General features: G+C 42.2%; 1 protein-coding gene and 1 pseudogene across 3 annotated transcripts in view; both read left to right on the top strand.

Moving 5' to 3' along the window:
* The window catches only part of EDIL3 (EGF like repeats and discoidin domains 3), a 491890-nt gene that overhangs the window by 261777 nt on the left and 202906 nt on the right, over window positions 1-27207 (top strand). For all 3 annotated transcript variants that reach the window (XM_008261919.4, XM_051854033.2, XM_051854034.2), the window contains one exon: window positions 11377-11490. In XM_008261919.4, coding sequence (XP_008260141.2) covers window positions 11377-11490 — 114 coding nt within the window. The remainder of the gene's footprint in view (window positions 1-11376; window positions 11491-27207) is intronic.
* On the top strand, window positions 12960-13084 carry LOC127492895 (U2 spliceosomal RNA; annotated as a pseudogene).

Raw genomic sequence — 27207 nt, 5'->3', positions numbered from 1 at the left:
GTGGATGAGATTCTGGCTGGCGTGAGGGAAATGTAGATGCCAGGCTCTCACAGTTTGATGGGGACTACAACTCCTAAAACAACACCAAAAATATCTTCTCTGTTGTTTACTGGCCATTATTTTTGTCGATCAAGTGGAAAAACTCAGTAATCTGTTGACCCTAATGAAAGGAGAGTTGATTTGCTGCTTCAAAAAAATAGCAAATGTCACCATTTTAGGAAAGGAATATGTCAAAGATTATTTGTTAAATGATCCCAGTAAGTGGATTAAAATTTCTATGGGATTTATCCCTTTTGTGGATAAATACTCTCTAGTATGCCTCTTCGAGGCAGGGCTACTCTAGAAGAGGCATAATACTTGTAAAAATATTATGAATAGTTATAAAAGTTGTACCCATGTGTCTACTGCAATGATTAACCCTGAAGTAGAGGTATCCATGTACAAAGACCGCATCAGAAATGTAAATTTAAAGGAGTTATCTCAAAAAGAAAAGGACAGGCAAAAGGAAGGATGATGGGAGAAAGGGAATATCCTATGGTCTTAGCACTGTAGCTGCAAAGCACATTGAATCTGTTAAACTAATGAAAAATTTTTAAAAAGTGAAAGAAGTACTTGCATTGGCTTTCAGTGACAGAGGCAAGAGACGTATTTCACAGAACATACTGAGTATGGTTTAACCCATATTACAGTAATACAGATAGTTCTTTTTACAGTATTGTGTAAAAATTTTTTCTCATAAATTGCCTCATTTAATCTTCACAATGGCTTTAGAGATACACTATAATTCATCGTTTGGGGAAATGGTTTTAGCTTAATTATGCCCATGGTGGAAAATCTCAAAGATATAAAAATACAGGAGTAGGAAGTATTATCGTACCCATCGCGTGTACGTGTGTATGTGAGAGTTGATTTATACAGTTCTTAAAACTAATTCAGAGGTTAAGTGAGATTGTTTTTCTGTGTATACAAAATATAATTATGCATTCATGGTTGCTATTTCAATGTCACATTGTTCCCAAACTTTGCTTCAACATTTTTAGTATACTTGCTATCTGTTTTTTTTTTTTTTTAATGACTGAGGAGAAAAAAATGCACATGAACTTGGTGAATTGGGTGTTTTATTTCATTCCATTAAAAGCCTCTCTTGGTGAAGGCATATTGAAAACATGGATTTCTGTTAAGCCTTTCTACTTGTAACTTGCATGTGAAGCGAAAAGAAGTGGTTACCTGAAGTTTCAGTAACTTGTTCAAAAATATTATGAATTAAATTGCTGATAGGAGTGTGAATTGGTGTGACAGCTATAAGTCATTTTGGCATTACCTGCGAAAGTTGAATATATGCATCCTTAGGACCCCTAGGTATCCCCAGAGCAAAATGCACACTTACGTCTCAAGGGGCATGGATAGGCACGTTCTGAAGATTTCATTTCCAACAACACAGATGGCATGAACAATAGAAGGGAAGAACTCCTAGGGCACAAAGAGTGAAACACCACACAGCTTCAGGAATGAACTTGCTGCAGCCACGGGCAGCAGCATAGTGATGGGGGCCAGGAAGATAGGAGCATGCACTGAACAGTTTCCTTTTATTTAGTTTTTAACTGTAAAGGACAAGTAAATCAGACATCTGGTACTGAGCTTAGGCTGCCTCTGGGATGTCTGCATCCCATACCAGGGTACCTGGGTTCAAGTCCTGGCTCCAGTCCTGATTGCAGATTACAGCTGATGCATACCCTGGGAGTCACTGGTGATGGTTCAAGTAATTGGGTCCCTGCCACTCCTGTGAGAGATCCTGACTGGGTTCTTGGCTTCTGGCTTCAACCTGACACTATCCCCATCCTTCGCGGACAGTTGGGGAGTTGACCAGGTGATGGAAGCTCTCTGTGTCTCGTATCTCAAAAATTAAAAATGAATTAATTAAAAAATACAAATATAGACAAACATAAAAGACAGTGTTTCCGAATAGAAATGTAAGTGGCAGAACTCTAAGCTAAGAGCAAGACTGTGATTGGCACAGTAGGAAGACATACGTTACCTTCCTGAGGGTGAAGGGTAGTTGGAAGTAGAAGGGGTCTGTGAGGCGTTCAGGAGTGAAGATAGAATTCAGGCCTTGACCTTGGTGGTTGCTACACAATAACTTGTTAAATGTTACTGTTCTTGGTTTTTTTTCCTGTATGTATGTTATCTTTCAAGTAGATTTTAAAGTAAAGTGGATTGTCACAGAAGGAAAAAAATCACAAAAATTGTAGTCGCACAGGTGTAAAATGTATCCGTGCCCTCTGTTAAGGAGGGGACCTCAAAAACAAATGCTTTCCTTTCATCTCACTATAAAAGAAAATAAAAGAATGTAAGAGACAACGGAATCTGCTTCTCCATTGACAAGCAGCTGTGGGTTTGAGGAATACCACCAGAACAAATGCTCATTCAACCCGAGTGTCAGATTTTGGAGAAAACTGCTAAGACATGGGAGGAAGAGAAGTATTCGAAGCTAAGGTTTTCGATTGTCACTTTCGATCTGGAGGAGAAATGCTGCAAACCCTTTGACATCAAGGGCAGTATGTTACTCCACATGTGTGCTCTCAGCACACAGCACAGCACCTGGGCAGCAGGTGTGATGTGGTAGGGAAGAGAAGAGTGCTATTTGCTCATGATGGCAAAGGGTGCCAGTGACAAGCACAGATTATCACAGCACATCACCTGGTTTTAATCTCAGTTTTACTTTGTGTGACCCTGGGCATGTTATTTACAGTTTTAATCCCTCTGTTCCATCATTGGTAAAACAAGCATACTAACAGTAACAAGGTCAGGGGACTAAGCACACAGGGCAGTCAGTACGCAGTGAGACATGGAAGTGGGCGAATGTGCTGATGACCACCAATCAACTGTCATTCACATGAGCTCTTTGGCCATACTTGAATTAATAACGCTTACTCAGATGTGCACCCATGGTAGGAGCCATGTGTAGAAGGCTGATGTCCATGTGAGCAGGAGTCTCGCCTGTTCTCTTTGTCAGTGACACTGTCTCACTGCATGTAGGGCTTCTGGGGGTCTGGTACGTCCTCAAAATGGGGAACGTGGCCAGACGCTGAAAATTAAGTCCTTCTAGAAAGCGGAAGAAAAAATTACATTAGTTACATTTTGGCTGACAATTCAGTTGTATGTTCATGTGTTAGCCAATATTTCATGGGGATTCTTTACTGTTACGTGTCAAATCTGCCAACTCTGAGCTGAGCCACGTGTTTAGAGTCACTGGCCATTGCCGCTGTACTCTGTGCTCTGAGTAACACAAGCCCAATGTACATTTTTGAATTACTTTTACAGAAATGTTACCGATAACAGAATTCTAGAATGTGATTGAGCTTTCTGAAACACAGAGCTATTTAATCTTGTGTCCCTTCCCACACCTTTTGAATTCTCTTAACTCTCCAGGATCCACGTACTAACGTGCAGACTTGTTAACATGATTTCTTCAGCCATAACATTCTGGTCCCAGACTACTCAGTAACCACTGTCCCCAGTCTCCATTCATGGTCCTGTGCAGGCTCTTAAAGTGCTCTGTTGTCTCTGCAAACAGTATGTCCCTTGATGTTTCTGCCCAGTTTTTGCACACTTTTAAAAACTCCTGCTCATCCTTTAAGCACAAATCAAAATTATTCCTTCTTTTAAGCAACCTTGCACATCTCCTCCAGGCAAAGGCGCTGCTTCCTCTAAATCTCAGTACATTCTCTACACAATGCTATGAAGCAGGTGTTTATGTTGTGTTGTAAGTCCATCTTCTGTGTAAAAGAATGGAAGATAAGATCTCCTAGAACAGGAACTATCCCTATTCATTAATATATCCATTGGTATATTTTTTTTGACAGAGTGGACAGTGAGAGAGACAGAAAGGTCTTCCTTTGCCATTGGTTCACCCTCCAATGGCCGCCACGGCCGGCGCACCGCACTGATCCGAAGGCAGGAGCCAGGTACTTATCCTGGTCTCCCATGGGGTAGAGGGCCCAAGCACTCCAGCCATCCTCCACTGCCTTACCAGGCCACAGCAGAGAGCTGACCTGGAAGAGGGGCAACCGGGACAGAATCCGGTGTGCCGGCGCTGCAAGGCGGAGGATTAGCCTAGTGAGCCATGGCGCTGGCCCCATTGGTATATTTTAATGCCTGATAGATAGAATGTATTCATTAAGTTTTGATGTATGGATGAGTGAATGAGTAAGGGAAAGCAAACCATATGAATCTCAGCTATATTTCCAGTAGCAATCTTATGTTACCCAGCCTATTACGGTTTTCTGATAACCCACTATAGAAAAAAAAAAAATCCAAAGAAGTAGATCATCAAAGTCCACTGCTAAAACTGGGGAGAACTGCAAGTGGGCTGATTGACAGGCAGCTGACCAAATACAGTAGTTAATTTTGGATAGAGAATTTGAATATGCAAGAATATGGAGATTATAGCAGTATAGCAAAAGTAGGAAACCAGAAAATAAACAGTTTACATGAATGGAGCTGAGAATAATGGGTTGGTGAGGAGTTACTCTTTGGCCTGCAGATGATAGGTATGAACAATAATGAACTGCATGTTAGGAAAATAACTAGGTGAAATATTTGCAACTCCCATATAACCTAAATCTCTTTCCACTAGTCTGCTAGATGCCTCTAGAACTCAACATCACGGAGCCGCCAGACTGACTTAGTGTTTGATAATTGGAGTTCGAGAAACTGCATTTTCTTGCTGTAGCGTTGGTTGCATTTTTGACTGTAACCATTTCTTTACCATCCAGCTTGTGTACTGCATTGTACGAACCTTGATAAAAGTAAGGGACCATGGCGTATTAATTGTGTATTCTGAGCACATAGCACAGAACTAAGGCTAGATGGCTCAAAAACTGGATAGATGAATGGATGGGTAGATGATGGAAGGAGGGAGGGAGGGAAGGATCAAGTTCCTACGCAGAGGTTCTGCTCAGTGTTAGTCAGCTCTGGCTGTTCTTCAGCATCCTCTGAATTCCTTTCAGTACAGTAACACTGCCTGCACCACACTGAAGACTAGTGAAATCATAGTCTCTGTGGGGGCTGGATCCCCACCCCATCCAGGGACTCGCTGTCGCAGAACCTCTTTGATCTTCTGGATCTCTGATATTCCCAGTTCTTTATTTTTTTTTTTAAAACCAATCAGCAAGTACTTACTGGAGGCCAACTTACTGTGTTGCCTGGCACAGAAGGGACATCATTTGGTTTGTCCTTTCCTGGAATTGTCCACCAAGGAAAGTATCTGTTCTTTCTAGCTTCCAGCGTGTACTTCTCATGTGGTTTTTATGGATGGATTTTTTTGAGGTCAAATTGCTGAGTTATAGAGACATAACACCCTCTTAATTATCCCATCCTTAACCTCTCTACTACCCTCCCCTGCTGTTTTGGCTTTATAACCACTTTGGAATAGCTATTGTATCTTACTAGCCAAATAACTGATTAAAAGCAAATTAAGCCCTCCTGGAATTATTTTATATGGAAACAGCCCAGAGAATTGAGGTGGATACTGCCAAGATACCACTAGCAAAAATATTTGGTTTTAAATTGATATCTCAAAACTGACGCTAGGATGCCAGGGTAGAGTTGGGCAGAGAACATGATCTCTGTTGCAGAGTGGTGATAGGGAATAGCCTCTTGGATTGGGGACTGTGGTCGCACACTATTGTTATCAGGAAGTGAGTGAGGGTTCTCAATAAGTCATTATGCAAGATTTATGTATGGTATGTTCTAGCTGAAGAAAGTTGGTTTCAATTTGCTACTTTAAAATTAATTAATGGTAATATAACAGGAAACCATATCAAAAGGGAATTCAAGCACACAAGATTAAAAATGTACTGAGCTGGTCCCAGAAATGAATGGGAAATCCTCTAGATAATTCTGATTATGACATAATTAGATTGCACATTGATGGGAGAATTCAGAGACATTCATCCTAAAGTCATTCAGACTTAGAAGTTGAAAAACCGTAGGATAGGTTTTAGATGAGGGGGAAAAAAGTGAAAGGTCAAATTTTAAAAGGCAATCAGTCATGGAAGGTCTGGAGAATATTTAATCGCTAATAGGGAGCCCAGGGAAGACGTGTTGTTAAGGATCAAAAATAGCAGGCTCTTGAAAATCAGCTCTTTCTGGCTAATTAGCAGTCAATAACAATATCGCAAAGAGGAAAGACAGCCCAAGGGAAAGGAATAAGAGGAAGTCAAGAAATTTTGTCTTTGCAAAGAAAATGAGAAAGACTATCATGAAGTTCTTTTAGTAGGTTAAGATGAGGGTGCTCAGGCGAAGAATCGGGCATCCTCCTTGATGTTAATGGGCACTGGATGTACTTGGGGAAGAAAAGGAGGCAGATTCCTGGCTGAATCCGATTGTCTCTGTCTTTACCAAGGAGGTAGTTGAGTGCATTTCTGTTCTGGGAAGGACTGAATGTCCTGGTCTCCATGGCAGTCAGTGTTCAACATGTTGTGAGCCAAGGTGATTAAGTGAATGTAGCTACTGGGGGCTTAGTAACCCCCTGAAATATTCTGAGGGAACACAGTAGTCAGCTAGGACAATGATGACTCAAGATTGCAAGCAACTGTGATTCCTGCTGTGCAAAGTACAAATGGGAGCCAGTAATCAATGAGCTAATTAATTAGTGAATTAATGTTGATTGTCTCCAGAGTAGGCCCCAGGGAATTAGACTTACAGTATCTTCATTTCCTCTGTTGCCTGCTGGTGGAGTCTATGATGGAGAATGGGGTCATTGAAGATCTAAATGTAATTCTCTGAGAGGTAGTAACATGGTCTGGAAGGCAAGAAATCATGCCCTAAACAACCCATTGCTTTGCTTTGTTTTTTATTTATCTGAGAGGCAAGGACACAGAGAGATGGGGCACTCCATTTGCTCAAATGCCAGTGATAACTATAGCCGGAGTTGGGCCAGGCCAAAGCTGTGAGCTGGACACTGAACCCAAGCCCCTCAAGTGAGCAGCACTTGAGCCATCATTGATGCCCCCAAGGTCTGCATTAGCAGGAAGGTAGTGGCCAGAGCAGAGCTGGGATTTGAACCCAGGCACTCCACTTTGGGATGCAGTATCCCAAGCCTTATCTTAAACACTAGGTAGGTCAGGTCCCTCCCCCTCCCCCTTTGAATTTTGAAGACGCAAATGAGGAACTTGTGAATAGAAGTTTGATTTAGACATTCTTTTCAGCGCCCCACTATTGCACAGTTGACTTCATAGGCTCTGGGCTATCACTTGCACACTAATGGGATTGACAAAGATGGATTAGGAGTAAGAGAGAATTTCTGCTGCAGGTAGATGAAAGCTAACTCCCCAAGGAATGGGTCCTCACATGGATCTCTCCATGAACACGGGCATCATCTGTCAGTCGCTGCCAGAGGTTCCTCACAGTGACATCACCCAGTCGACATTATTTGTGTTAAGAGAAACTCAAGCCAAAGAGGGTGAGCTGCTCACCCCTTTACAGATCTGTAGAACGTGGGTTAGGTACAACACAGGTTGCATGGGAAAGGAGTGAATCTGTGATTAGATAGCACAGAGGCACGAATCTGGGTATTCTTACATAGGTCTGGGAAATTGACGTTACATCTCAAAGACATCTATTTACCTACTCATCTCTTCCCCCTCTTCTTTGCCCTGCTTTCCTGTTTTTTCCTCACAAAAAAAGCAAAGACACCTCTCGGAAAACACAGCTGATGCGCGAAGGGACCGTCTGGAAATAGACTTGCCGTCTGGTCACTGGGGCTCAGTCACTCCACACTGTGGACAGAGTTTTGTGTTTTTGGAGCTCAGGTGGCTGCCTTGATTACAAAGCCATGTTTTGAAACAGGCTGTTTTTTCAAACAGTTCTCAGAAGGCAATCATAAAAGCTAAAATCTCGAACAAGAGGAGCAATTATTTTTGCTATTTTTATGAACTATGTATACAACTTTTCTTCTATACTAAAAATACAGATAATTTAAAATTACTTTTTCTCAACTGAAATTTAACTTTTTAAAAATGAAAAAAATTGCACATTTAAACAAGGGTAATGTCATTCTTTATTGCAAATTGAGTGTGTCAACAAAACATTGCCACTCCAACAAATGCAAATCTACTTTGTTCTGTCTCACATTAACCTCTGGTGAAAGGTATTCACTGCTTTTCTTCCTAGGATCATTCATTATAGCTTATTTGTTGCTGATTGTAGATACGGCCTTATTAGCCTATAGCTGGAAGATTTAAAGCTTGATTTGTCTCCATTTGATTAATACTAACATATCTTAGATAAAATTTATTGTGCAAAGACTTTGGAGGGTTTAAGAAAGCAATGAACAGCAATGTCTCCATACCATTAACAGCATACCGAATACTCTATTCCTTCTCACATGACTGCCTACGAAAACTTCCTTGTGTTAGCATTTCAGAGCAGCAAGGGCTAGGTTTGACTTTATATATGATATATTTCTACCTTGAAATGGGGAATTCACAAAGCCGCTTAGTTGAGAATCAAATTATATGTTGCACCTGTCCACATCAAATTGTGTGTCTCTGTCCTGCCCTCCTGTATTTATTTCTCAAGTCTGCCCCTACATACGGCTTCACCAAGTCCTTCATAAGTGCAAAAGGGCACCTTCCCAATCTGCTCGAAGCCTTCCGTGCCGAATGATAACATCGACCTCCCTGAACAGACATGACAGATTCATCTTAGTCTGTTCCTCTCCACATCCTTCAACCTGGGGATCCCAGCCCTCACCACATACGCTCCTGCAAAGGGGGCTGCTGGTATACTGAATCCACCATCCATTCGTGAGCCACCTTCAGAGTGGCAACTTACTACAGTTCCCTGCTTGGAAACACAGTCCCCTCTCTGCTCTGACCTCACTAATTCAAATTCAACCTCTCATTCAAGCCCAAGATTCAGTTACATTTCCATTACGTGATCGATCGTCTTCAGACATCAGTACTCAGGTTTCTTCTGTAAATATGTAAACGAGTCACTTTTAATGTCTAACTTGATAAAATAAGGCAGTGTTTTTCCCTAAGGACTTGAAGGCGTAACTTAGCAACCATCGAAATGTTCTCATACAGAGCAGAGTATCATGGATATGAAGATGTACAGAGCATGTTCCAAAGTAGCCAGGCATCACCATTGTCTTGCACTGAGTTCACAACAAAATAACCATTTAAAAATTTAATGAAAAGGTTTATATTGGTCTGAAATAAATGAAGACTAAGTGAAATGTTTCACAAGATCATAAAGAGTGGAATATTTAATCAGATTTTTTGAAATACAGAAACGACCTAGGCTGACTCTTGGTTTCTTTGCTTCATTCCCTCCCACCCTCTCTCCCTTTTGTCTTCCATCCCCTTCCCTCTCTCACCCTGCTTCCTCTTCCCTACCTTACCCCACACTCTCTCCCTCCCCTCTTCTTTCCTCCCTTCCCTCCTGCTTTCCTTCTTTTGAGAGTTTCAGCATCAAATATAGGAGAATTTTATAGTATCCTGTAACACACAGCTATTAGAAATGATCATATCCTGATTTTATCTATTTGACAGTAAAAAATACCCAAATTATTTAGATCCCTGCTAAACAAAGTTACAATTTGTGTCTATGCTCAGGCTGGAACGGTTGACTAGAAATCAAAAAATGCTCATTTGTCCAAGAAAGTCATCACGTGCCCAAAGAAACTTGGATTAGAGTTGTATAGAGGACCTTGATGCCAAGGGGACCAGCTGTGCTTGCAGAAGGGAATGCTGTTTAGAAGTTGAGGGGCTGGTGCTGAAGCGCAGTGGGTTAAAGCCCTAGCCTGAAGCACCGGCATCCCATATGGGCGCCAGTTCTAGTCCCAGCTGCTCCTCTTCCAATCCAGCTCTCTGCTATGGCCTGGGAAAGCAGTGGAAAATGCCAAGTCCTCAGGCACTTGCACCCACATGGGAGACCTGGAGGAAGCTCCTGGCTTCCTGGCTTCAGATCGGCGCAGCTCCAGCCATTGTGGCCAACCAGCGGATGGAAGACCCCTCTCTCTCTACCTCTCTAACTCTCTTTGAAATAAATTAAAAAGAAAAAAAAAATCTTTAAAAAGTTGAGAGCAATGTCAAAATAGAGCCTTTAAAATTTTTTTTTTTTTATTTTTTGATCTTGAGAGAGCAATTAATGATTATATTGCTTGAGGGAACTATGATGACCCAGAACTTCAGAACACTTCGGGAAATGTTCTGATATATCCTAGGTCACGTTCCTAATAATGAGGTTAAATGGAGGGTTTTTTAGTCTGCACACACCACTCTTTCAATGCTTTGCGTGAAACATCTATGTGGAGACACTCTGAGCACCAGGGGTCTCCCACAAAGAGCGTGGCATTTGTAGGACTCCGTAAAACCGGCAAGACAGGAACTCTCTCCATGGATGAGCCAGGCAAGAAGGTGACAGGGAAACTGTTGCCAGTCAATGCCTTAGGTTTGTGAGACACTCAAAACCACAAGCATAGCAAGAGGTGGAGTTGTGGAATCTGGAGCAGTTGGGGAGTTTCATTGGAGTAGATGATGGGAGGACAAAGAGATGGGGACCCATGTACGTCTCCAGTAGTTTCACCAGGCTCCCTTACAACCTCACACGGTGCTGTGCTTACAGGGAATGGTTTAGTCTTTACTTCCTTCTGTATTCATTTTCTCTGTTGTCCAAAATTATCATAGGAATTAGTATAATTTCCTGAATGTTTTCTATTTCATAAGATTTTGTGTCAGGTATAATAATGGTGTATCAAAGGTAGATCCCTTTAGTCATCCTAACTTTAGAAGCCCTTGAAAGAGATTAAGAAGTGATCATCATTTACATTTATTATACTTTGCATGTAACGAGCTTTAGCTATTAACTCTAATTTGCTTCTCATCGTATTCATCAAAGATGAACTATTTAGAAACTAAAACATCTCTGTCAGTTAGAATTTTAATGAATTAAGATGAAATGAGATGGTGTTAATTGGCAGTTGGTGCTGTGGGGAGGTTTCTAGAACTTGTAAGTGAAACCAATTCATCTCTCTATCGGGGTTAATTTGTTTGATTTAACTCTAAGGATACACTGACTATTTCCCCCGAACTATTCATATTTATTTCCTGAAATGACGAATGGTTTAGTTCTGTGACTCTTTCATTTGGATTCTCAATTTTGTTAGAACTTGATTTTGATTGTTAACAAATGGTTGGCTTTAAGCAGTATTTCTGTGATGTACACAACCATACATGCATGTACACAGCAAGTAGCAGCATTACTTGGACTTTGTATCTAAAATGCCCCAAACTGTCCAATATCTAAGCTTTTTTATAATAAACAACTTATATAATTTTTATATAATCTCCTCCTCTGTTTCCTCAGACATAAATGAATGTGAAGCTGAACCTTGCAAAAATGGTGGGATATGCACCGACCTTGTGGCCAACTACTCCTGTGAGTGTCCGGGTGAATTTATGGGAAGAAACTGCCAATATAGTAAGTACTTAACTATAATTGTATTGATGTAGCCTCTGCTTATTATGGAATCTGGGCCAAAGTCATTATCATTCGCTTCCAGAGTACATAGTTGGAATGGCGCATTGTGTTTGTTGTTACTGGTGTTCACAAATCCTCCAGGACCTGTGTCAGTCAGTGCACAATTTACATAGCCATTGTGTCTGGCAACCTGAGAAGGACAGTTCTTCACATGCCCTAGCTCAGCTCTCCCAGGAGTCTCATGTTTGCATTGTCTGTATGTGTATGACCACGAGAATGACATGGGCTAGATCCCAAAGAACAGCTGGAAATAAAGGATCCTCCAGTTGACCTCACACACCCATCAGCAGGAACTTCATACTCAGTCTGTTTGTCTTCTTGGAAACCTGAGAATCACTTTCCCACTCTACCTTCTTGAACCATGACCCCTATAAAATGAAATAAGGAATATTGTTAAATAAAAACCTAAAGGTTTTGAAACGTTGCATGGAATGATAGAGCAATTACTTGTGTAAAGTGTATACAGAGAAGCAGAAAGTAGGCCCCCTTAAAAATCAAAAAAACTGGAGCAAGCATTAACAGGACTAGAATCGGTAGATGGGCTTTAAAAGAGGCTGAAGCACCTGCTAATGAGAGACCCAATGATAGAGTGTTATAATTGCTGGGCACCGTGGAGACTTCCTATGCAACTGCCTTGATGCATATGATGCTATTTAAGCATCACAATATCATGCAAATCTAAAACGCAGAAACAGGTGAGAATTTAGATGCAAAAACAGGGCCACATGTGGGATGTGGTCTTCCCAGGCTCTCGCAAAGAGTGACAGGAAACAGGTATTCTGATGTCCAGGTGGAATGTTTTCCTCTTAATCAAGGTACATCTTCAGATGGAGATGAACACATGCTACCAGTCCTCCCTACTGCTGGCTCACTCACTCTGAAACATTAACAGAGTCCTTCATTGTCAGTCATAAGAACAGTTGTATTTCTCATACTCCCTCTCTTCCTTCCCCTTCAACCATGGTCTTAATAATAGGGAATTTTGTTGAATAATTTGTTATGTACGTAAAATGATAGACTTAAAGCAACATAGTGATCACCCTAATCCTGAAAGACTGCAGTAAAATAGCTAAAGTCTGACTATCAAAGACAAACCTTTGTTGGGGGAAAATACTTATCAAACTTAAAATAATTGGGACAGTGCAGTGACTAGGACAAGAAAGCTGCAGGACACAGCTGTGTGGAAAGGGTTGGGTAAACCAGTTGACCCTAAAGCCAGCTGGACCCACATCAGCTATGATTTTGTAATCTGTTCATAAAGTATTGCACTTAGCATTTGCTAAGTGAACTCCAAGTCAGGTTCACCTGCTGCCTTGGGCTCAACACTTGAATCCTTCTTTGCTCTGTTTCATGGATTTGAAGATGGCTACCCCATCAGCCCTGGAAACTGTGCTTAAAAAAAAAGTACCATCACTTCTCAGCCTTTTGGCTAAGATTAAGTGTAGTATCTGTTCTTATCAGTTTAATATCTGATACATCCTCTATCCAAGGACTAAAAAAAAACCACCAAAATATTTGCAAATGAATAGCTTCTTAATGTGATGAAAACAAAAAAAAAAATGGATGCCAGTAATTTTCCAGTAATTATTAGACTTTCACGAAACAAAAGCAGAGGTCTGGGTTCAGCACTGAGCATCCTTCAGGCAGCCTGGAACTCTGGCAGGGCTTAGCCCAGAGCCTAGGGTACAGGATGCTCAGACTCAGTGGCCAGGGATGCAATTCTAGGGGGAGATCGTCCAATTTCTGAACGGGAGCTGTCTAGGAGGTACATTATAAGACAACTGCTTAGGGCTCAGTTCCACTTTGAGGTGGTCCAGCCCTAGCTCTCTGAATGAGCTCATGAAGCGGTGGGTGTTTGAGGACATAGACTTTCTTGAGACCCCAGGGTGTCACTGCAGGGTGTGGAAGAATGAGAGTGGGATCACAGTAGATGAGCTTGGGGATGAGGAGCCCAAGAGACAGCTTCCAAGGCCATGCAGGAGGAAGTGCTGTCCCTACTCTGCAACTCGCAAGCCCCGTGCTGACCAAGGAGCATCTGGACAGCCAGTTAGACACCAAGATACTGGAATTGAGAGAAGCCCTGGCTGGAAGTTGGGTGTGGAAAGCAGTAGCTGAAACCTGTCCATCCCTCCCATCAGAGACTTGCTGACAGCACCAAATATGGGTACAGCTTTGACAAAGGAAGGAAGTCAATGCTTCACGGAGGGGCATACGGATGTGGACGTTCAACCTGATTGCCAGTAGTTTGCTCATAGTGTCTTCCAGCCAATGCTTGATGTTGTGCATAGCTTTGTTTGTACATGACTTATGTAGACTGTCTTCTCTTTGAACGTGGACGTGCTAGTGAGGTTCTGCTATCATGCTGTTACGTGCTCTAGGATCCTAGCATTTGCTCTCTTCCTGTCTCTGGCATGGCAGAGAAGCAGAAAGAGTCACAGCGGGTAAACTCTACAAACACATCCCTATTAGGCTGTTTGATTTTATTGACTACAATATATAAAGCTATAGAGTGATTTAAGAATTTTTATACTCCCCAGTGGCTAGATTTGGGAGGGTAAGATTCTGTTTTGTTTTTTTTTTTTCCCTTTCCTGTGGATTCTTAGAGTTTGTATAAAACCCAGAGTAAGTACATCATGCATGGGAGATTTCATTACCCACAAGGAGAGCTTGCACAACTCACTCGCTCCAGGGGCCACATAGAAGCACCTGTAGCTTACAGGTGGCCCCAGCTCTAAGTGACTTGAAATCAGGGTCTTCGGAAGTGACTGTTAGGTAGATTGTTACCAAAATTCTCGGTTCTGTCCTGGAATAAAATCAATCAGCTTTCTCCTGGGCTTTGTGTGGTGTCCCGGAGGGCTGCCCTCGAATTGGCTTAGACTGCAATGCAGGAAGGAGAAGGAAGGGAGAATGGTGGAGATGTGCTGATGGGGTCCAGAGACACCTGGACTGAAAAGCACTCCTGGTGCACACAGATCCAAGGAACCTTCAGTTCCTGTAGTCACAGCTGCTTACCCTATTGCATGTCTGTCTGTCTTTTATTGACAATTAAACTGTGCCACAATGTGTTAAGCTGAATTATCACTTATTTTAAAATGAAATCATTTTGTTTAATATTTATTTGAAAGGCAGAGATACAGAGAGATGGAGAGAGAGAGGGAGCAAGGAAAGGAGAGGGGGAGAGAGGGAGAGGGAGATGGGGAGAGACAAAGATGTTTACCATCCGCTGGTTTACTCCCCAATTGGCTGCAATGGCCAGGGCTGGACCAGGCTAAAGCTGGGAGCCAGGAGCTGCTTCTAGGTCTCCCATGTGGGTGCCCTTAGGCCATCTTTCACTGCTTTCCCAAGCATATTAGCAGGGAGCTGGATCAGAATTGGAGCAGCTGGGACTTGAACTGGTGCCCGTATAGCCAGCATTGCAGGTGGAGGCTTAATCTTCTATGCCCAACTCTGGCCTTGAAATCATTTGCGACATCTCCTAAAATGTAAATTGAAGATTGTTGAAGAATAGAACTGACTGAAAAAATTGTACAAAAATAGTAAAGTATAAAAGATAAAAATAGAGAACTATTAACAATAACCACTAGCCTTCATTTATTAAATCCTAACATTGAACAGAGTTATGACCAGGAGAAACATGTGGCAATATCATGACAAGCACCTTCCCACAAGAAAGTAACTTGATACAGTATCCGGGAATTGTGATCTTATTCTGCTTTCTATCTTGTGTTTTCAAAAATAGGCCTACACTTGTGTTTCCTTTGTATTCTGAAAAGAATAATTCTATGGGTTCTAGAAGATGTTGTGAAAGCTACTCTTGGAGAGCATGAGATACGGGAGAAACTCGCCCCGACCATGGCTTTCCTGCACCTCCTTCTCTTGCCTTGTGTCTCTGCCTTCTTGTTTCAAGGAGTGAAAAGTGGCAGCAAGAAATAGAAACTAGGTGAACAGAAATGGGTGACCAACTGAAGAGGAGCAAAATGTGGATGTCAAACTTCAGAAAGAATTCAGGAAAAGGGTGCGGGCTGGGAAGTCGGGGCTCCATAAATAGGAGGCCCACAGGACTCCAGCTCACACATGCTCACTTGGCACAAGTGCGTACATACAAATACATGCATTCACACATGCACATTCACACTTGTGCATGCAATCACATGTGCTCACGCATAATGCACACACTCACCATGTGTGCTCACACTAACGCAGGCAGTCACACACACACAGTGCATGGGCTTACTTGTGCAATCGCACACACCATGCATGCTTACATTAATGCAGGCAATCACACCGCATGCGTGCTCACACTAATGCAATCACACAGAACATGTGTGCTCTCACTCATGAGGGCGGTCCCACACCATGCTTGCTTACATTAATGCAGGTAATCACACACTCACCATGCATGCTCTTGGTAATGTAGGCGATCACACACACACCCTGTGTGCTCTCTCTCATACAGGTAGTCACACACACACACACACCATGCATGCTCATTCTTGTGCAGGCAGTCACACACCATGTGTGCTCCCATGAATGCAGTCACATACAGCATGTGTGGTCTCACTCATGCAGGCAATCACACACACACCTTGCATGCTGTCACTCATGCAGGGAATCACACACACACATACACCATGCATGCTCACTCTTGGGGAATCACACACACAACATACCACACACACATCCTGACATTCGTGCATGCAGTCATTACACACATGCACACACTAAAAACATCCAGGAAGGAATCTGCCCTTAGTTTTGGGCAAAACTGATAAAGTGAAGGTGGTGACAGATTTTTGGAAGACTGCAAAGCTGCCACTGTAGGATGTCCCCAGGAGGTGCTTCCCTGCTTCTGTGTGTGCTCCTCACTGCTCTGTCCATCCTCAGTCCAGCTGCCAGGGGGAGCCTGCTGGGTAAAAGGTCAGAAGGCAAAGTCTCACCAGCTTCTAGATCAGACAGAGGGAAACTTTCCATCCAACTTCCCAAAACACCCCTTGCCTCTCTCTTTTCTGACACCTGTGTATGCGGCACACCCCAGGCACAAGCTTGCCCCAAAACACTCATTCTCCCCTTTCTGCTTTTCTGAAGTTCTCCCTGCTGTGACCCACGCCAGTGCTGCATCCATGCTTCTCTGGCCCCTCCATACAGGCCTCGGCACTGCAGGGCACACTCAGCTTCTCTGCCTTGCACGTTGCAGCACACACTCAGCATCTCCCCCACACACTAAAGTGCACACTTAAACCCTCCCCCATGTATGCTGTAGCACAGACACAGCCTCTCTCCCCTGCACACTGCAAGGCACACGCAGTCCCCCTCCCCTGCATACTGTAGCGCACACTTAGCCTGTTCCCTGCACACTGTGGGACACACTTAGCATCTCCCCCTTCACACTATTGCACACACTCAGCCCCTCTCCCTGCACACCAGAGTGCACATTCAGCCTCTCCCCTGTACACCACAGCACCCACAGTCCCTGTGTCCTGCACACCAAAGCACACACTCAACTTCTCTCCCCTGCACACGGCACACATGCAGCTTCTCTCCCACACACTCACCCCCTCTTCCCTGCACACTGTAGCGCACATTCTGCCTCCAAACGCTGCACACCGTAATGCACACTCAGCGCTCCCCTGATGTAGTTTTTCCATTGCATTCATCTCTTACACAGACTTTGACTTATTACTTACCAACCACTGCCTTGGCAGAGTACACACCGCGCGAGGGAGCTGTACCGTTGTAGACACAGTGGCCGCACAGCACTGTCAGCGTTCTCAGTGTCTGCTGAAGCAGTGGGTTCCCTGGGCAGAGGGGAAGTTTCTGATGTTCCTGAAGCCTCCACTACCAGCAAGCCATCTGTCACCTGGTTTTTCATTTTCAGCAGTATTCTAAACCATGTCTGCCAATATAATGAAGTGTAGTCAGATGTAGTTAGCACTCATCAATGACGAGAGCCAGTGAACTCCTTTTCTTTGACTGGATGACATCCTATGCAAGACTAGGATGCCACGGATCTAAAGGTAGAGGCCTTAGAGAACTTGCCTGCTCTTCTTAGGCCAGTCCTACATGGAGATACCTGGGTCATTGATGTTCCTTCACTTTTTTGTCATGTGTTTTCAACGTTCAGAAGGCATGTATGAGTTGCTGTGACTTGGGCAACCACCAGCACTAACCAGCCTGGACAATTTTAGAGCAGTCAATTGAGTAATGATTTTCTTCGCTGTGTAGACAGATGTGTGCATCTCAGTGCTAATGCTCTCTCTGCTTTACCCTCATTTTCCATCAGACTTTAAATTTTAAGCTTGATATTAAAGCTGCCTTTGCCCATAAAATTGCATGAAATATTTTTAATATTAGTGATACAACACATTTTTAAAACTTAAATATAGTGATTCATTTTCAGTTAAAGAATTAAAAGTAAGACATTCAAGCTGAGCTATTGCTTTAATAAATATTGCAAAAATAACAATTCCTTATTATAATGTATGTCTTTAATTAATAAGGATTTTAAGCAATTTTATAAGGAAGAAATTTATATCTAGTCTTTATTATGTTCTGATGCACAATTGTTGTCATAATCATTATTATGCAAATAAATCATCTATTGAACATTTTCAATAATAGTGTATTATTTCAAATGCTAATAATCAATCTCTTCATACTTGTCAGAAATTTGCTCATTAGTTTCCATTAACTATTTGATAATTGTGTTTAAAGATGCTTTAAGTCAATAATGCTTCTGATTTTAATATTCCCACTTTTGATTTCTAGATATTAGTCATATAAATTATTTATTTTGCCAGATCTCAGTTATTTTTTAATTTTATGTTCCATTTATTATAAAAGGCTTGATGAAGTTTTACCTTTTTAAAATTTGAGATTACTTTTGATTCATAGGTGAAAATTATAGAGCTATCATCATGGAATTTATTATAGTCTTATGACAATTCTTCTAATTAAAATCCTATTTTGGATTCCTTTGTTGATTTTATTTTTTAAAAACAAGATTTATTTATTTATTTGAAAGAATTACAGAAATAGAACGATATACACACGTGTGCACACACACACACACACACACAGATTGATCTTCCATCCACTGATTCACTCCCCAGATAGCCACAATGGCAGGGGCTGGGCCAGGCTAAAGCCGGGGCTTCATCTGGGTCTCCCCTTGTTAGGCCATCCTGTGCTGCTTTCCCAGGCCATTGGCAGGGAGCTGGATTGGAAACGGAGCAGCTGGGACGTGAACTGACATCCACACGGGATGCTGGTGTTGCAGGCTGCGGCTTTGCCTGCTTCCCCCAGATGCTGCCCGTACCCTCATCCCTCTCTTGTTGCTTTAAGTGATAGAAGCTCAGCTGATCAGAGAGCCATTTTCATGAGCAGTTGGGAAAGAAAATGAGTATGAACTGGAGTGAGAAACTGTTCTTATAAGGACAGATAGGCTTTTCCATGTATGTTTTGAGGAACATGATGTTTGAACTAAAGTAAATGCAATAGAAATTGATAGCGCATGAGTTAAGTAATCCGAAAATAACTAGCATTGTTTTCATTTATTGGTTTATGTGGCCTGCAACAGCCACATGTATTTCCCTCTTGGGTGTTTAAATGCGACATGATTAAATTTTAGAAATGGCGCTCCAGTTCATTTCCATCACTGACACTATTTCTGGAAATTAAGATAGTTACCAGGGGACCTCTTATCTAGCAACATCCCAAACTGTTGTGCCAGAAAGAATTAAGACTTGGATAGTTTCAGAGCATTTGTTAAAAATGAAAACTGAAATCTTCAGCTGAGGATAAAGTGATGTTTCCAGTGTCAGAATTATCCACTATTTTTTAATGTTTAATGAAATAATTTAGGTAAATACATAGCCCTTTACTTCAAGAATTCTGTTTGAAATAATTAGGACAAAAGTGGATGACACATTTGACTACATATTGAAAATTATCAAATAATCCTTCCTAGTCTAGATTCCTAGATCTGAAGTAGAGCAGCGGGGACTCGAACCGGCACCCATATGGGATGCTGGCACTGCAAGCTGTGGCTTCACCCGCTACACCATACCGCTGGCCCCGTATATATTCTTCTGATATCATTGTGCAGGGCTGAGCACATTGTGTAAACACACACTTAGTGAAGAAAAATCGCTGACACGTTTTGCAGTGAAATAAATGCCGTAATATGTCTCATATGCTTAACACTTGAATTATTGCTGTGATAAAAGTGGTTTCCAAATAATGGTGAACCTTTTTTTTTTTTTTTATCACCAAATACATTGTCACCAACTAATAGTGTTGATTTTAATTTTGGATTTTATTTTGTCATGAGCACTGACCTGAGTTCTTTAAAAAAATTTTTTTTAAAGTTTTATGCAGTGTCAGCACTTACTTTATTTTTTTTAAAACTTTTATTTAATGAATATAAATTTCCAAAGTACAGCTTATGGATTAAAATGGCTTCCCCCCCATAACGTCCCTCCCACCCACAACCCTCCCCTTTCCCGCTCTCTCTCCCCTTCCATTCCTATCAAGATTCATTTTCGTTTCTCTTTATATACAGAAGATGAGTTTAGCATACATTAAGTAAAGATTTCAACAGTTTGCTGCCACACAGAAACATAAAGTGAAAAATACTGTTTGAGTACTAGTTATAACATTAAATCTCAATGACTGCACACTAATGACAAAGATCCTACATGAGGAGTAAGTGCACAGTGACTCCTGTTGTTGACTTAACAAATTGACACTCTTGTTTATGGCATCAGTAATCATGCTAGGCTCTTGTCATGAGCTGCCAAGGCTATGGAAGCCCCCTAAGCTCTCAGACTCTGATCATTTTTAGACAAGGCCATGGTCAAAGTGGAAGTTCTCTCCTCCCTTCAGAGAAAGGTACCTCCTTCTTTGATGACCCGTTCTTTCCACTGGGATCTCACTCACAGAGATCTTTCATTTAGGTTTTTTTTTTTTTTCCCCCAGAGTGTCTTGGCTTTCCATGCCTGAAATACTCTCATGGGCATTTCAGCCGGATCCGCATGCCTTAAGGGCTGATTCTGAGGCCAGAGTGCTATTTAGGACATCTGCCATTCTATGGGTCTGCTGTGTATCTCACTTCCCATGTTGGATCATTCTCTCCCTTTTTTATTCTATCAGCTAGTATTTGCAGACACTATTCTTGTTTATGTGATCCCTTTGGTTCTTAGTCCTATCATTATGATCAATTGTGAACAGAAATTGATCACTGGGACTAGTGAGATGGCATGGTACATGCCACCTCAATGGGATTGAATTGGAATCCCCTGGTATGTTTCTAACTCTACCATTTGAGGTAAGTCAGCTTGAGCATGTCCCGAATTGCACATCTCTTCCCTCTCTTATTCCCACTCTTATATTTAACAGCAATCACTTTTCAGTTAAGTTTCAGCACTTAAGAAGAATTGTGTATTGATTACAGTATTCAACCAAAAAGTATTAAGTAGAACAAACAAAAAAAAATACTAAGAGGGATAACAAATCAAGTTGCTCATCAACAGTCAGGGTGAGGGCTGATCAAGTCACCGTTTCTCCTAGTCTTCAATTCACTTTAACAGGTTTCCTTTTTGGTGCTCAGTTAGTTGTCCCCTCTGTACTCCATGTAGTGGGGACGATTTATTCCTGTTACATTTTACAGAAGTCAGAGCCGCTGCATGTCTCGATCACGTGCGTAGGTTTCCCCGAGGCAGGTGAACACCAAAGCCTGGCCTTGATCCCAGGCATCGCAGGCGCAGCACCTGGTGAACGGGGCGTGCTGTGATGTTGCCCCTTGCAGGGCGTTTCGTACACTGTAGCCCTTGAGAGCCCTTTCTCTGGAGGAAGGAGCCCATGTGCACTTAGCGCTGGGGTGTGCACACTGATATTTTTCTATTTGTAACTTTCTGTGTTTACCACATTAGCTGTGCCATCTGAGCCTCGGGTTCTTCGCCTATAAGTAGGATTCATGAAGCCATAAGAATTATACTGATGGCAGACTAAGATTAATTGCCTATAGAAAACACCTAGAATGACACGTCAGGAAATGTGTGTTTTTTTTTTTTTAAGATTTATTTATTTATTTAAAAGTCAGAGTTACACAGAGAGAGGAGAGGCAGAGAGAGAGAGAGGTCTTCCATCCACTGATTCATTTCCCAATTGGCTGCAAAGGCTTGAGCTGCGCCAGTCCGAAGCCAGGAGTTTCTTCCAGTTCTCCCATGAGGGTGCAGGGGCCCAAAGTCTTGGGCCATCTTCTGCTTTCCCAGGCCATAGCAGAGAGCTGGATTGGAAGAGGAGCAGCCAGGACTAGAACCAGTGCCCATATGGGTTGCCGGCGCTTCAGGCCAGGGCGTAAACCCACTACGCCACTGCGCCAGCCCCAATGTCAGGAAATTTTACAAATGAATAAATAATTACATAAATAAATAGGTGCAAGGAGTTGAGTTATATGAACAGCCAACGGCAGCATAGCCCATTTCTTTTTTGTTTTAATTTCGTGTAACTTTAAATTTTACTATATCTCAAGCAGCACGCCTATATATAGGAACTGAGAGTATGTATTTAAGGGCAGTATGTACACAAGTTAGCAATAATGCCTTGCATGCCATATTGCACAAGTATATGGGAAATCCTGTGACATCAGCTTCAGTTCAAATAAATATTCTCTGTCCAACTGAAATCATTGTAGGAGACTGGGGTAACTGTAGGTTTTTTTTTTAAGTATGATATCATATCTGAGCCATAAAAACATAAATGATGTCTTTATCTGCATTTGAATATTTTCAGTGATTGCAAGCTGTAACTGTTATTTGATCTATTTTACTGAATGTCAAACAGAAACAAATAGTGGAATGGCATATTCCACTATCTTCTTACACTAAAGAGGTGGTCAGAGGGTAAACTTTATGAAAATTTACTTTATTTCTTTGAAAAGCAAATGGGCAGAGAAGAGGATAGTCAGAAGCAGAGGAGTTCTGTTCTTTGGTTCACTCCCCAGATGGCTGGATGGAACTCCTTCTGGGTCTCCCATGTGGGTGGCAGGGTCAAGTACGTGGGCCATCATCTGCTGCTTTTTCAGGTGCATATCAGGGAACTGGATCAGAAGCAGAGCATCCAGGACTTGAGCCAGTGCATCAAGGGATGCTAGCGTTGCACGCAGTGGCTTAACCTGCTGTGCTATAACCCAGGCCCTAGATGGTTTTTGGTTTTTGTTTTGTTTTGTTTTGTTTTGTTTTACAGGCAGAGTGGACAGTGAGAGACAAAAGAGAAAGGTTTTCCTTTGCCGTTGGTTTACCCTCCAATGGCCACTGCGGCCAGCGCACTGCAGCCGGCGCACCGCGCTGAACCGAAGGCAAGAGCCAGGTACTTCTCCTGGTCTCCCATGGGATGCAGGGCCCAAGCACTTGGGCCATCCTCCACTGCCCTCCCAGGCCACAGCAGAGAGCTGGCCTGGAAGAGGGGCAACCGGGACAGAATCCGGCACCCCGACCGGGACTAGAACCCGGTGTGCTGGCACCGCAGGCGGAGGGTTAGCCTAGTGAGCTGCAGCGCCGGCCTTAGATGGGTTTTATACTATATAATGCACTACATCTTTACTCTGTGCAGTATGGCAGAAGTCCAAATACAGAATATGAAGAAATTCCTATGTAAAATAACATTTTAAAGGCAAGAGGTATTTATAAGGAAGAGTAAATAAGAACTAAAACAAATAGAAACATAAGAAAAATACAGACGTGCAGCACTAAAATTAGTCTATATTTAATCATATGATCAAATAAACTAGCCACAGATTTTTACTGAACATTTTTTTGACAGGCAGAGTTAGACAGTGAGAGAGAGACAGAGGAGAGAAAGGTCTTCCTTCCGTAGGTTTACCCCCTAAATGGTCGCTATGGCCAGCACACTGTGCCAATGTGAAGCCAGGAGCCAAGTGCTTCCTCCTGGTCTCCCATGCGGGCGCAGGGCACAAGCACTTGGGCCATCCTCCACTGCCTTCCTGGGCCACAGCAGAGAGCTGGACTGGAAGAGGAGCAACAGGGACAGAACCCGGCACCCCAACCAGGACTAGAACCCAGGGTGCCGGTGCTGCAGGTGGAAGATTAGCCAAGTGAGCCAAGGCACCAGCCATTAGTGAACTTTCCTTAGCATATTATCATAATGAATTCATTCATTCCCCAGCAGTAAGTAAAATGAATTCAGTCCCTGCTCTCACGGAATACACAGATTAACGAGAGAGGAAATCAAGAATTATGTGGTATCCATGAGTGCCACCTAGGAAAGAAGAGGTGTCTCCTCTGAGTGTCTCCGAGGGCCACCTGCTGGGTTTGCAGGGTCTAAGGAGGGGATCCTTGAACTTAGAACAGAAAGGGTGGTGGCTCCCTGAACAAGAAGAGGGAAGGGGTAGAGTGTCTTAGAAGAGCAGGACCAGATGATCAAGGATAAACAGCCCCTTATAAAATGAACAGGATTTAATGGCTGAGCCTGAGTGAAGTTTATGCTGTTAAGTCATTGTGCTATGTCATTCTTAGGGTGAGCACTCAGTTCATGGGCTCACCTCTTGTGCTTACACAATATGGAGTGAGGAAATTTCCCCTGGAGGTTCTGACTGGTCCATGGCAAATGCGATTGATAAATTAAAAGTAATCTAATTAACTATGTTTTTATGCAACTGCAAGAGATTTTAAAAACAAAAATAGATTTTTAACTTTTATGACATTAGCAATAAAGCAAAGGGAAATGAGATAATAATTTAATCCTAGATTCATTCTAGAGAGTGAATATTTCTTCTCAGTTTTAGAAATTTGAAAAGAATAAGATTTTGTTGGTGAAAACATAGCTTACTTTAAGATACTTTGTTTTGCTTGAAATACATAAAAGTAGGCAATAATCCAGATTCATCATAAGACAGGAGGCTAGTTTACCTCAGACTGGCAACATTTGTGAACATAAAAAAACCTGACTAGGAGTTCATGTGAGTTTTATATTCCATGTTAATCATAATAGTAAATCTAAGATATGTAAGATTTCACATCTACGCAGGAATGTACAGAATATGAGTACAAATGACCATAGGTAGATCTACTTAAATATAAATCCTTATTGTGACTTGATTTCTCATGTTTTTAAAAGATGTGACAGTGACTTAAAAAAAACATGAAATACTATCTGTTGTTCTCAGGAGGGGGCTCCTCCATGACTGCAGGATGAAATCTGTGCCACAGTAAACACACAGGTTGAATGGCAAAGCCAGATTGGATTTTGGGTGCCTGACACAGAAGTTCGTCCTACAGTCAGTTGCCTCTGGGTGTATTTTTTCAAATGTTCCCCACCAATTTGGAGCACCTGAACATGATAATGCAATAAAGGAAAAATGGAAAAATACCTGCTTGCTCACAAAGACCCCTTAGGACTTGTTAAATATCTCTAAAAATGGAATCAGTTTCACATTGCTTGGCAGTTTCATATTTGATTGTAAATAATTACTGTAGTATCTGGTAAGATCTTCCTGATGTATAGATTTTGTCAACATTCCCACTTTATACTAAACTATATATGTGCAGGGATTATAACTTAGTCTCTAAGCTAAAACTCCCACTAACGTCCCCCAGTTAAAAGACAAAGAATGATAAAATGCTCAAAGATCAGGAGAGTTTGGGAACAGTGTAACAATTTAGTACTCATAAAAATTAGAACTGTAGTAAATGATTGAAAAATACTAGGCTGGTGCCACGGCTCACTAGGCTAATCCACCTGCGGCACCAGCACCCCGGGTTCTAGTCCCGTTTGGGGTGTCGGATTCTGTCCCGGCTGCTCCTCTTCCAGGCCAGCTCTCTGCTGTGGCCCAGGAAGGCAGTGGAGGATGGCCCAAGTGCTTGGGCCCTGCACCCCATGGGAGACCAGGAGGAGGCACCTGGCTTCGGATCGGCGCAGTGCGCCAGCTGTAGCAACCATTTGAGGGGTGAACCAATGGAAAAGGAAGACCTTTCTCTGTCTCTCTAACTCTGCCTGTCAAAAAAAATACTATATTTTTTCAGACTGAACATATCAATCTTTTCAACCATCGTCCAATCCATACCCTGGTGAAAAGGGGGGAGGGGTAGGATTCAAGTTAAGCATGTGTCGCATAGAAAAGCAGAAAAATTCCTTTGGGAGAAACTAGATGCACCCTAGGACCAGAAAGCAGGAACATGCTTACATTGCAATGCTGGAAGACGACAGCATCCTCTGCGCATATGAACATGGCCTGTTTCGGGGATGGAAATCTTGGGCTTGACTCTTTATTTTTTCCCCCAAAGAAACCTTTTATTTAAGGAATACAGATTCATGCATTTCATAAGTACAACTTTAGGAATATAGTTGTTCTTCCCACCCTACCCACCCTTCCACCCCTATTCCCACTTCCTCTCTTCCCCATTCCCAGTCCCATTCTCCACTAAGATCCATTTTCAATTAATGCATACACAGAAGACCAACTCTACTAAGAGTCCAACAATTTGCAACAGTTCCTCAACAGTCCCGATAAGGGTTGTTCAAAGTCATTGCATCTTGAAGTTAATTTCACTTTTGTTTTTTTAGAAACTTAATTAACTTTAAGAAAGCACCCAAGAATGATCCATCTTTTGGGAGCACTTAAACATAGTTACAATATAACTCTTTGAGGACAGAGGTCCTGCCTGGGAAGTTAGTGCACAGTGACTCCTGTTGTTAATCTAACCATTAATACTCCTATGTATGACGTCAGTGATCACCTGAGGCTCTTGATCTGAGCTGCCTAGGCTATAGAAGCCTTTTGAATCCACAAACTCCATCCGTAAATTTCCAAAGTACAGCTTTTGAATTACAGTGGCTTTCCCCCCCCATAACTTCCCTCCCACCCGCACCCCTCCCATCTCCCGCTGCCTCTCCCATCCCATTCACATCAAGATTCATTTTCAATTCTCTTTATATACAGAAGATCAATTTGTATACTCTAAGTAAAGATTTCAACAGTTTGCACCCACACAGAAACACTAAGTATAAAGTACTGTTTGAGTACTAGTTATACCATTAATTTGCATAGTACAGCACATTAAGGACAGAGATCCTACATGGGGAGTAAGTGCACAGTGACTCCTGTTGTTGATTTAACAATTGACACTCTTATTTATGGCATCAGTAATCACCCGAGATTCTTGTTGTGAGTTGCCAAGGCTAAGGAAGCCTCTTGAGTTTGCCAACTCTGATCTTATTTACACAAGGTCATAGTCAAAGCGGAAGCTCACTCCTCCCTTCAGAGAAAGGTACCTCCTTTGATGGCCCGTTCTTTCTGCTGGGATCTCACTCACAGAGATCTTTTATTTCAGTCTTTTTTTTTTTTTTTTTTTTTATCCCCAGAGCGTCTGGCTTTCCATGCATGAAATACTCTCATGGGCTTTTCAGCCGGATCCAAATGCCTTAAGGGCTGATTGTGAAGCCAGACGGTAGTGATGACCATGCTTCTGTGTTTCTATGTGCAGCACATCCTTAAGCATCATTTGCACAGCTGGGCAAGTGGTGACAAATTCTTTCAATTTTCTGTGTATCATGGAAGGTCTTAATTTCACCTTCATTCATAATGAGAGCTTTGCAGAGTATAGTGTTCTGTGCTGACAGTTTTTTTCTCTTAAGTCTTGG

This window comes from Oryctolagus cuniculus, chromosome 14 (genome assembly GCF_964237555.1).
Source record: "Oryctolagus cuniculus chromosome 14, mOryCun1.1, whole genome shotgun sequence".
Lineage (NCBI taxonomy): Eukaryota > Metazoa > Chordata > Mammalia > Lagomorpha > Leporidae > Oryctolagus > Oryctolagus cuniculus.
This window is presented reverse-complemented; position numbering and strand designations above follow the sequence as displayed.